Source organism: Sphaerulina musiva (assembly GCF_000320565.1).
Source record: "Sphaerulina musiva SO2202 unplaced genomic scaffold SEPMUscaffold_5, whole genome shotgun sequence".
Taxonomy (NCBI): Eukaryota; Fungi; Ascomycota; class Dothideomycetes; order Mycosphaerellales; family Mycosphaerellaceae; genus Sphaerulina; species Sphaerulina musiva.
The window spans coordinates 826,620-838,094 of NW_016017387.1; the positions used below are offsets into that span (position 1 = coordinate 826,620).

Below are 11,475 nucleotides of genomic sequence, written 5' to 3' on the forward strand. Positions count from 1 at the left end.
CATCTCTGTTCACTTGTGCCGCTTGCGCGCGAACGAATCGAGTAAGGCCCATTTGGAACAGCCTCTGACTTGTACTCACCTTGCAAGACGGATAATCAAATGACGCCCCAACAGCCTCCAGACCAGGAAAGCCTCCTCTCACGAAGTGAAGCCAGTACAGCAGGAGAAGGAGAAGACTTACCCTACTGCCATCCAACACCATATCCCCTCTCGCGACGTCCCTGGAGCAGCAGCACAAATCTCTCCTGGATCCTCAACATCCTCCTCCTCCTCACCACCACCATTCTCGCCCTCCAACTCTCCCGTGGCGAACACTTTCAACACACCGGCGACATCAACGGTCTCGCCCCGCGCTTCACCCAACGCATTCAACTCTTCCACCCGTCCTCGCAAGCCACCGCCTCCATCGGGCATCCGGAGGCACAAGCTGCCACAGAAGAGTTCTGGAGGACGTTCGCACCTGATGGATTTGGGTTGCAAAATTTGAAAGATTATTCTCCGAAACGATACCCCGAGCTCGCGCCCCCGACGATGGAGCCTGGAGGGTATAATTTGGTGGATACGTCGATGGCGCATCAGTTGCATTGTTTGTTTAGTATTATGGAGGCGTATAATGATTTGGCGGGGAAGATTAATGGGACTGTGATGGGGGTGGGGATGGAGCATATGCCGCCGAGGAGGAGAGGGAAGGAGAAACATCCTCATCATGATCATTCTTGGCATTTGGGGCATTGTTTTGATTATATCAGGCAGGGGATCATGTGTTGTGGGGATACGGCGTTGGAGGGAGCCGCGACGACGTTTCCGGATGGGGTGAAGGGGTCGGATGGGTGGAATGCGAAGCATGTTTGTAAGGATTATGAGGAGGTGAAGAGTTGGATTGTAAGCCAGGGGCCGGATTATCAGCAGGAGGACGGGGAGGCGGATTAGATCTGATGGTTGGGGGTAGAGAAGGATGTGGGAATAGTGTGAAGTGACAGAATTGCAGATTGGCAGATTGGCAGATTGGGAGAGAAGGTATTGTAGAACGCCCAAACAAAGCCTTTTGTTGTTCAATAAGGTATATATATCAACATGCCACCGATGATCCACAACCTAAAATCTTGTCTCGCGCATCAAACTTCGGGACCGAAGTACCCACCAAGGTCGATGTTAGGCAGAACAACTGACTCTGCTCTGCGCTCCACCGTCGCGGACAGCAGCATCGTCGCTAGTCGTCCTGTCTGTTGCTGGTACGACCACCTCTCCTACCTAACGGCCCGCCGAGATCAAGAGTTCTGAGCGCATCTGATAGGCCGAGTCTGTCAGATAGGGATGATGAGCGTGAAGAAGCTAGTGAAAAACATGTCGATGGGTAAGCGTAGGTAGTCGGACACGGGGCTGCCGAAATATTGGAAGGATGAGCACAACCATGTAAGAATGGCCAGGCTCTCGAAGATAAACTCTCCGCTCGAGGTCGCGACACAGGAGGCATCTGTTCTGCATCTACCTCTTCCTGAAGTTCTGCCAATGGCGAAAAAAGCTTCTCTACCAAATCCAATGCACTCTCCGCGGCATTTTCCCCTCTAGTATCGAGAGCGCATTGAACGAGATTCTCGGCTGCGTCGTGCATTGCGGAATAGTACGCTCGAGCAGACCGACTCCAGGAGGGAGATTTGTCCTCTTGCAATTCAATCCCACGCTGGAGGAACACGCCATGCACTCGGGCCAGAGCGGCTGCGTACTCGTCGCCGTAGTCAGTGACAAGTTCTTCGAGGCATTGAATTTGGTAGATAAGGAGGGATTTCGTAAGTTCCCACTCGGGAACTCGAAATGGGTGTGCTGTGATCGCGAGGAGGGCTTGGAGTGTCTTGTGGACGAACTTGAGACGCGGGATGATGAAGGCTTCGATCTGTTGTTGTTCGTGGGTTGGGCTGTTGGACCGAGACTCTGAGTTGGGAGAGGTTGAGATGGAGATAGAGCTAGAGGTAGCACTCTCCGCATATGCTCTGCGAAATGTTAGCCTTGAATATGTGTACTTGGTGTAGAAATGAGTTCCAAAACAAAGGCCTACGTTCTGCCTCGGGATGCCATTTTAGATAGCCAGCCGAGTAAAGCCGTTCGTAATATTGGATATATGCTAAGGAGTTAGGCACAGGGGTAGATGAAGACTATGGCATACCTGCAGGCTGTTAATATACTACCATCTACTACACATACTATATAACAGCTTATCTCAGTAGTGACTCAGCCTCTCGTACCCGACTGCCGACCCTGTAACCCCCTAATTTAACTTCCTCTAGCTTCCTCTATCTTCCTTAGCTAATTACAAGCTACTAATACAAAAGCTAGTAGTACGAGAGTCTAAGGGCTTTTAGTAATAGGTTTAGTATAGCTGCTTTACGGTATATAGCGTCGTCTTCTTTATACTAACTATATATACTACTACTATCCTATTCTATCTCGATATTAAGGTTAAATTATAGCGCCGAAGCAGCGCTTTCGAAATACCTACTTTTTATACTCCCTACTGCCTCGCGCGATAGACAACTATAGTATTGCGTAAAAAATAGTATTTTGCTAGCTACTTCAGTATCCTACGCCCTCCTAACTAAGACTAATACCCTCCGATATACCCTCCGATCTTCCTTTAACTTCCTTTACCTTAAACTACTAGTCTATCTAAGAGGAGGGTATCGTAAATAGAGGGGGAAGATAGCAAAAGGAGTGCGTCGACGCGTCGTTATAAGAGGGAATATAGGGACAATCTACTATCCTCTTTCTATAAGGGAGTCGAAGATATAGCTATATAGTCCCGATATCTATCTTCCTCTATCTTCGTTAGTTAACGGGTATAGGCGGCTCGTAGGTATTGTTAGTCGACGGCTACGAGCGGCTATTAGGTACTATCGCGATATCTATCTTCCTCTATCTTCCTCGGTCGGTGCCTATAGACGGCCGTTATCTATCTTCCTCTATCTTTCTCGGTCGACGGCGACGGACGGCCGTTATCTATCTTCCTCTATCTTTCTTAGTCGGTACCTATAGACGGCCGTTATCTATCTTCCTCTATCTTTCTCGGTCGACGGCGACGGCGACAGGCGGCCGATATCTATCTTCCTCTATCCTCCTCTATCTTTCTCGGTCGGCGGCTACGATATCTATCTTCGTTAGTCTTCCTCGATAGACGTATTATAGCAAGAACTAAGCGGTATAAGAAGGTAGACGGCCGCGGGCGTCGTGCTAAGGCTATAGCGAAGGCTAGTACTCAATCGTCGCGTCCTCGTCCTATACTATTAGATATACTATTAGCTAGTCGCCTAGATACTATCCGCTCCCTTCTAATTGCCTGTCTTAAAGATATCGTCTAGGAGGCAGTCGACTATATTAAACTATAAGTTCCTATTCTTAAGGAGTGTCTTACTACGATTATCGGACATCCTCCTCGTATAGCCTAGATCCGTATCCTTAGGCGCCTAATCTATAGTAAGGGTAATACTCTCTTAATCGCCCGGACTAGATAGGGTAAGAGTGTTATCTTCTATACGTATTTAGTCCTTACCGGCCTTGTTACGCTCTAGATTATACTATTAAGTAAGCTTAGTAATAAGCAGCTAGGTAATATTCGTAGGATTGGGCTTCTAGGGGACACTACGCCTGTCCTTGTTACTACGACTACTAAGGCTATAGAGAAGGATATATATACTCGGATCGCGCGTAGTAAGTATACATATATCCTACTTAGTCTAGAGCAGGTATTATTATCGAGCTTCCGGAAACTATTATAGTTAGCTCTATAGGCCCGGATTAGGTTGGTCGCTATTAATAAGTGTTATACTATACGTTAATAGGAAGAATTCCGGCTAGTATTCGGTATATTAGGGCAGCTCCGTAACCTCCTTCCTAAGGAAGTTGTCTAGTTTGCCTATTCCGCTACCCTTAACGAAGATACCGAGGAGGCCGTACTTCGAGGAGCTAGTTTCCGCCGCTATAGTCCTAGGCCGTATTAGACAGAGGTAGTCTGTACGTCGATTAACCGTACGGATATATCTCTCTGTATCCGTCTAATTCTAAAGGGTCTAACTTCGAAGTAGGATGCTTTAGCGTTTATTCTTAAGTACGTAGCTAACAACGGTAACGCGTCGCCGATAAGTATACCGAAGACTATCGTATTTATTAATAGTATTAGATCGATTGCTTCTGTAGAGGAGTTTATATATAATGCCTTAGTTCGCCTTACAGCCGCTACCGATATACTACCTAACAATCAGTATACTACTTAACGGAATACTACCGGGCACTATATTTATAATATTGTTCAAACCTTTATATCTATAACACCGTAGTAGGATAAGGCCGTCCGGTATAACGAGTTTAAGTTAACTTCCTCTAAGATCCGTATTATCCTTGCTATAACCTCCCTAGGTATAGGCGTTAACGTACCTAATATTAAGGTAGTAGTCTGTTAGAAGTTTCCTATCGGGCTAGATATTAGTAATGTCTAGTAGCGCCTCGGCCGCGGTAGCCGAGGTAAGGGGCGATCGAGTATTAGGACCTTGCTTGTTCTATATTAGGCGTTTAATTCAATAGGTACTACCCGCTCGGATAGTACTCGGATATCTAGTACTATACTAAGTAGTTAGCGGGTAACCAAGATACGTACGAAGCGAAATTAGTTACTAAGTAACCGGGCTAGGCTCTGTCTCTAGTAGCAAGTAGTAGCCCTTAGTACGTAGACTAAGGGCAGCTCTATATATAACGTTTAGAGTACCCCTAGTCTAGTATAGGGTACTAGCGCTAGTAGTATACTATACTAGACGGCTAAGGAGTAGCGCTTCCGAGGCGAGTTACCTACGATATAGAGGGATGTAATTAACTCGTCTTGCTACCGCTAGCTAATCCTACGGTTCCTCGGGGAAGATAAGCTACCTTTAGGGGAGCTATAGGAGGTAATTACATCGGATCGGTATTATAATAGTTATAATCCGGACGGGTTTCTAGAGAGTACGTTTAAACTTCCTCCTCGCCTAGAGGGTAGAGTAGCTCCTCGTAGGAATACTCGCGTATAGTTTGCCTTAGAGGCACTAGAGACCTGGTCCGAAAAAATAGTAAACGAGGGCAGACTAGCCTATAGGGTTACACTTCTATACGACCTGTTTATACCTAGGCGATTCCGGTAGCTATTATCGACGGTCTTTAACTACGTTAGTAGTATATCTAACGTTATACCTAGTACTATTGTCGATATAGTACCGGTACTTTAAGATTAGTCTAGTTAGTAAGACTATAGTTATAATATCGTCTGCTTTGTATAGACTTACTACTACTATATCAACGACCGGTTAGCTACTCTTATAGTATAGAGAAAGGCAAAGAGGCCCGTCGGTATAGCTATAGCTAGAGTCGACCTAGAGAGTATTAATCTACTAGCAACGCCCGAGGAGCAACGTTCAATACGTAGGTTAATCGATACCCGGCGTAATACTAACCTTGTCCTCGAGGTCTAGCAGTAGCGGCTTAATTAAGCGCGAGCATTATAGGGTCGTAGTCTAGTAGTAGCGCCGCCGGTCCGTTATCGTACGCCTAAGCTACTACCGATTTCTCTATTTACGTCGCCGTTTATAGTACTACTCGATACCTATAACCGCTTATCGATATAACGGGCTTAGTCTATAATATAGGATATAGCCGAATTCCTTCGTCGTAGGCCAGATATACCCGCTGTAGAGGACGTTGTACTAGAGACGCAAGATGTCGTACTAGAGACATAGGATATCGTTCCGGAGACGTAGGAAGTTGAGTTAGAGACGTAGGAAGTTGAGTTAGAGACGTAGGAAGTTGAGTTAGAGACGTAGGAAGTTGGTTTAGAAATACCGGGCTTTCGAAGCTCGCCGCTATTAGAGACGTAGGAAGTTGAGTTAGAAACACCGGGCTTTCGAAGCTCGCCGCTACTATATCTATATACGGTTATACTAGAGACTTAGGGATTCCGGAGTTCGCTAGTCTAGTACGATACTAGTATACCTAGGCCAGATATACCGCGAAGTTCGCCGTTATATCGACTACGAGCGATACGGCCTACCCTTAGAGCGATATTAGCGAATATACTTAGGCCTACTAGGTCTAGACGGACTCTAAAGCGTAACTTACGATATATAGACTAATAATCCCTTCCCTAAGCTTCTTGTATATTAATACATCTCTTTCTGCCTTCTTTTACCTTCCGGGCCAATAGGGTAGTAGTAGTATATAAGGGGTTTATATATATAGGCGCTATACCCTAGGGCCTCGATTAGTCTTTCTATACCTCCCTTACTATCTTTTATCTTCCTTTGTCTTCCTCTATCTCTCGAACTAATAAGGCGTAGTATTAAAGCAGATATATATAAGCTTGTCCGCAAGCGGCGATTTCTAATAACAGAAAGAGTTACTATAAAGGACATTCGTAAAAGACCTTTATACCTATAGTTAGTTTACTACCGAAATTAGCTGTTCCTAGCTATAGATAACCGTATTCGAACCTGCCCTACGTACCTTATTGTTGTCTAGGTAAGATATAAACTTACATCGCGTAGGGGTATGTAGGGTAAGTAAGGCGACTACTACGAATATATATATACGAAAACTGCTGTTGTTAACAAGTAAGGTTTACGACGTATAACGCGTACTAACAATTAACTTACTATTTCTTCCTTTTTCTTCTTCTCTCTTCTATACTATACCTACTATACCTACTACACCTACTATACCTACTATACCTACTATACCTACTATACCTACGACGACTACTACTATTCCTGCTACTTATATTACACCTGCCGTCGCGATGGTCGTTATACTAGTACTAGGCTCTGGCGGCCTTCCTATATAGGGCAGATTCGTATGTTTACCTCTATAGTACCTCGTATAGTCTAGACTAATATTATCTAGATTAGCCTACTACGTAGGACCTTCTATAGTACGCTTCGTTCTCTGTAAGTATTATATAATAGTCGCTCGAGACAAGACTAATCCTAATTATACGATAGTCGATATATACTTACCTAATACGATCGTCGTCGCCGTTAGTCTAGAACAGCCGGTTTTCGTCGTACGATAGCGCTGTTATATATACGACGCCTTGCTGCTATTATAGTAGTACGAGCAGCGGTTATAGTAGCAACTATTGTAGCTGTTATAGCTAGTACTACTGCCTACGCTACTACTATCGCTACCGATGCCGCTAATAATAAAGAGGCTACTACTTATACAGTTGCTGCTACTGCTACTGCTACTACTATTGCTACTACTGCTAATAGCGATAGCGACAGCGATAGCGACAGCGATAGCGATAGCGACGGTAACGGCGATAGCAATAGTAACGGCGACGGTAATAGCGACAACGACGGTAATAGTAGTAGCGACAACGACGGTAATAGTAATAGCGATAGCGATAGTAATAGCGAAGGCGGAGGCGGAGGCGATAGCGATAGTAATAGCGGAGGCGGAGGCGATAGCAGTAGCGATAGTAATAGCAATAGCTAACGACCCTTCTTTTTTGCTAGTTATATAAACTAGTTTAATAATAATAATAATAATAGTAGCGACGACCTTAGTAGCTTTGACTAGCGAAGGGACGACGACGTCGTTATAAGTAAGGGCGATACTAATATAGAGGACAGTAGCGGCGAGGAGGAGGAAGATAGTAGCGAGGAGGAGGACGATAGTAGCGAGGAGGAGGACGATAGTAGCGAGGAGGAGGACGATAGTAGCGAGGAGGAGGACGATAGCGGCGAGGAGGAGGACGATAGCGGCGAGGAGGAGGAAGATAGCGGCGAGGAGGAGGAAGATAGTAGCGAGGAGGAGGAAGATAGTAGCGAGGAGGAGGACGAGGAGGGCGGCGGTAAGGAGGACGAGGAAGAGGACGACAATATAGTAGTCGATATAGGACTAATACTACCTATAACCCCTATACTAGTTATCGCTACTACTCCTGCTACTACCGCTATACCTGCTATTACTACTGCTCCCGCTACTACTACTACCGGCTCTAATCCTAATATTGCCGATTAGCCTCGTCGCCCGTTTCCTCGTCGTCGCTTCGGCTCTACTAAGATACCTCCTACTATAGTAGAGGTACCGTAGGTATAGAGCAAGTAGTAGTCGCCTAGCTTCCTCGAGGTTCGGCTAAAGTACGTAAATACGTATAATTATATTGTACGCATTATAGAGACCGACTTAGGCGAGTATGTCGTAGGGTTATATAGACCTTATACCGATAGCGGATAGGAGTGCTAGCGATATAATAATAGGGTAGGCTATAAGATTAGCCGGTTAGGGTCTGCCTACGCGCGCTATCGTATAACTAACCAAAAATGCGATATAAGTACTCGGACGCCTAAGAAGCCTCGGCCTATACTAGGGCCGCCGCCTAGAGGGCCGTCTAGAGGGCCTGCTTTAGTAATAGCAATATAGCCTATCGTCGGTTGTCTATTAGCCCTTATAGTCTGTCGGGATTCGGTATCTTTTAGGATTTCGGTTTAATAGGGGGCGGTATTAGGATTTCGGTTTGATAGGTAGGTGTCCGGTAGGCATTAGGCCGCCGTATATATATAAGCCAAGCCTCTTTACTATATCGAGCAGGAGTTGGTAGTAGTCTGGTATACCTCCTACGCCCTTCCTGTTTATAGATATAGGCGCCGTTCCGGATACGCCTTATACCTTTGTCGGTAATATTGCTAGTATACCTCTATAACTACTACCGTAGACTATCTTCCTCGATCTTCCTCCTAGCGTCGTACTGCCCGGATATAGTCGACCGTCCTCTATCTTCCTCTCGTCGTCGTAACCGAGTATAGTCGATCGTCCTGTCTTTATCCTAGCGTCGTCCCGGGTATACTCGATCTTCCTCTATCTTCCTCCTAGCGTCGTACCCGGGTACGGCTATTATATACCTGCTGTAACTATGCCTAACGACAGTAGCGACCCTAATGTCGCTATATACCGAGTAGGCTATCTTCTTCGCGAGGTTATAGTAGTAGTAGCTTTCCTCTCGTCGCTATATCTCCTTATAGTAGTAAGTTGAGATAGAACTAGGAAATAAATATAGCGGGCCGCGTACTAGCGTCTCCCTTTATCTACCTAGTACTTCCGAACCAATTAAACAACGTAGTAATTAATCTACTATTATATCTCTCTACTTAGACACAACAACTGCCCTCCTTCTATTTATTATATACCTTACTATTTTATCCCCTTCGAGCCTACGGATTACCGCCGCCTCAAAAATCCTAAGAATTACCTCTAGTGATTCCCTAATACAATACCTAACCTAGCTATCTCTAATATATACTATAGCCCTTAATACGACAAAGGTTCTTAGAAAATACTAAACGACTACTATTCCTTAGAGCCCGCTAATCCGCGTAGTACCCCTTAAGACCTTATCCTCCCGTACCCTACTAGTAGTATAGATATACTAATATTTATTAAGCTTTATAACTACGATACAATACTATTGATTAGTAGTATTAGCTATACTAGTTGTCTGATACTAGCTAGTACAGAGGAAGAGCCGTAGTATATTAGCCGACCGATACTATAGTAGAGGCCTTATAACCGTCTACACTAATATACTAGGTATATCGCCCTAGCTTCGGGTATATCGTTAGCGATCCCTAGTATCCTTAAAATAGAGGACACTATTAATTACTATATAGACAGGCGTATCTAGTAGATTGTCTATATAATTCTTCAAAGGTTGGATAGTTACTAACTATACTAGACAGTCGTCGTTATATTAGACTAGTACGATTGCTGCGCGAACTATTTAAACAAGGGCAGCGGCTATAGTACAATATAGGTATAGGTAGTATAGTATAGTGTAGTATAGCGCTAGTAGTAAGGTATAGCCTTAGTAGTAAGGTATAGCCTTAGTAGTAAGGTATAGCCTTAGTAGTAAGGTATAGCCTTAGTAGTAAGGTATAGCTTTGGTAGTAAGGTATAGCCTAGTAGTAAGGTGTAGTATAGTGTCGCCTTAGTAGTAAGGTATAGCGTTAGTAGTATAGTATAGCGTTGGTAGTATAGTGTCGCGTTAGTAGTATAGTATCGCGTTAGTAGTGTTAGTAGTAAGGTAGTAGTAGAGAGGAGGAGCTATAGTGAATAAGGTAGGTAGTAACTATTGTAACGTACAAGTAAAGTAACTACGTCGTACCTGAAGTGAATTTATAGGCTAGGCAGTAAAGTGAACCGATCGATAGGAAGATAGAGGAAATCCGTCGATATTATTTTCCTATCTTGTTTGCGTAATTCGTACGATAAAAATGATCTCTAGGTGACCTAGTAGCTATAGGGCCAATATATAATGTTTATATATATATAACGTTCCTAGGGTAATTAGGCCGACAAATCAGACAACGATAGTCGTAGGGCAAGAAGATAGAGGAAATCCGTCGATATTATTTTCCTATCTTGTTCGCGTAATTCGTACGATGAAAATGATCTCTAGGTAACCTAGTAGCTATAGGGCCAACGTATAATATATATATATAAATCCCCCCCGGCTATTGATCCTATTATCTTCCTTAGTCTTTCTTTATCTCCCTACCGAAGTCAGATCGAGCTCCTTAACGTTATCCTAGATATCCTCGATATTTATATATTCCGTAGTATTAATAGGTGCCTATCCTATATCTAGTTTATATAGGAGACTGCTAATCTTCCCGTATACTTAACGCTAGTTGAATTCCGCGACCCGTTCCGCAACGACCTTCGTACCGTAGCTATAGACATCGAAAGAATCAAAGTAGTCTCTATCGAGGTCCTATATCTCTCTAGGAGCCCTAAGGTCTTCGTTAAATAGAGCCCTAGTACGGGAAAATATATCTAGCGTCGCGTCTCGTACGGTATACTCGCTAGGTATAGGGTATCCGAATATACGCTCGAGTTTATAACGAAGCTAGTACTACTAGGTACTTAATAGACAGATCCGATCGAAAACAATATTTATATCGTATGTCGAGTTCTTATAGGCCTTATACTCGATTTTATATATACCGTTCAGATACTTCTATACGAGATCGATTGGTTTGAATGTATTGCTCTTACCCTACTAGTTTACTAACCCCGACGCTAGGATAGCGCGCTATAGAGGAGGCTTACAAACAGGCGATAGTAACTAGCGATAGTAGAGTATCTCCCGACTATAGTTATACTAGGAGGCTCTAAAGAACAACGGTATTAATAGATTAACTATACGCCGGAGAATACTAATATCGCTATATTTAATAGCGAAGCGGATAGTAAGCAGAAGTTCGGCCTCCTATAAGAAACGATACATTATACGGTATTCGATATCCTAATGTCCTTAACCGTCCTATAATAATATAGTAAAGGCAGCTAGGCGGATGTCCTTAATAATAGCCTCGAAAAGCGACGGTATAAGTTTCCGACGGAGGATAGTATTAATAGTATTACTATTATCCTCGGCGGTAAGCCTGCTATATAGTATATCCGAGG

General features: G+C 44.1%; 2 protein-coding genes across 2 annotated transcripts; one reads left to right on the forward strand and one right to left on the reverse strand.

The window, feature by feature from the left end:
* Positions 1-99: 99 nt before the first annotated feature.
* SEPMUDRAFT_44463 (uncharacterized protein) lies at positions 100-930 on the forward strand (the record flags this gene model as incomplete). Its single annotated transcript, XM_016908931.1, has 1 exon — positions 100-930. One exon carries the CDS (start codon positions 100-102, stop codon positions 928-930), a length of 831 nt encoding a protein of 276 aa, XP_016760747.1.
* Positions 931-1,210: 280 nt separating this feature from the next.
* On the reverse strand, positions 1,211-2,073 carry SEPMUDRAFT_156303 (uncharacterized protein; the record flags this gene model as incomplete). Its single annotated transcript, XM_016907666.1, has 2 exons — positions 1,211-1,988; positions 2,054-2,073. The coding sequence occupies 2 exons, from the start codon at positions 2,071-2,073 to the stop codon at positions 1,211-1,213; spliced, it is 798 nt and encodes a 265-aa protein (XP_016760748.1).
* Positions 2,074-11,475: the final 9,402 nt, after the last annotated feature.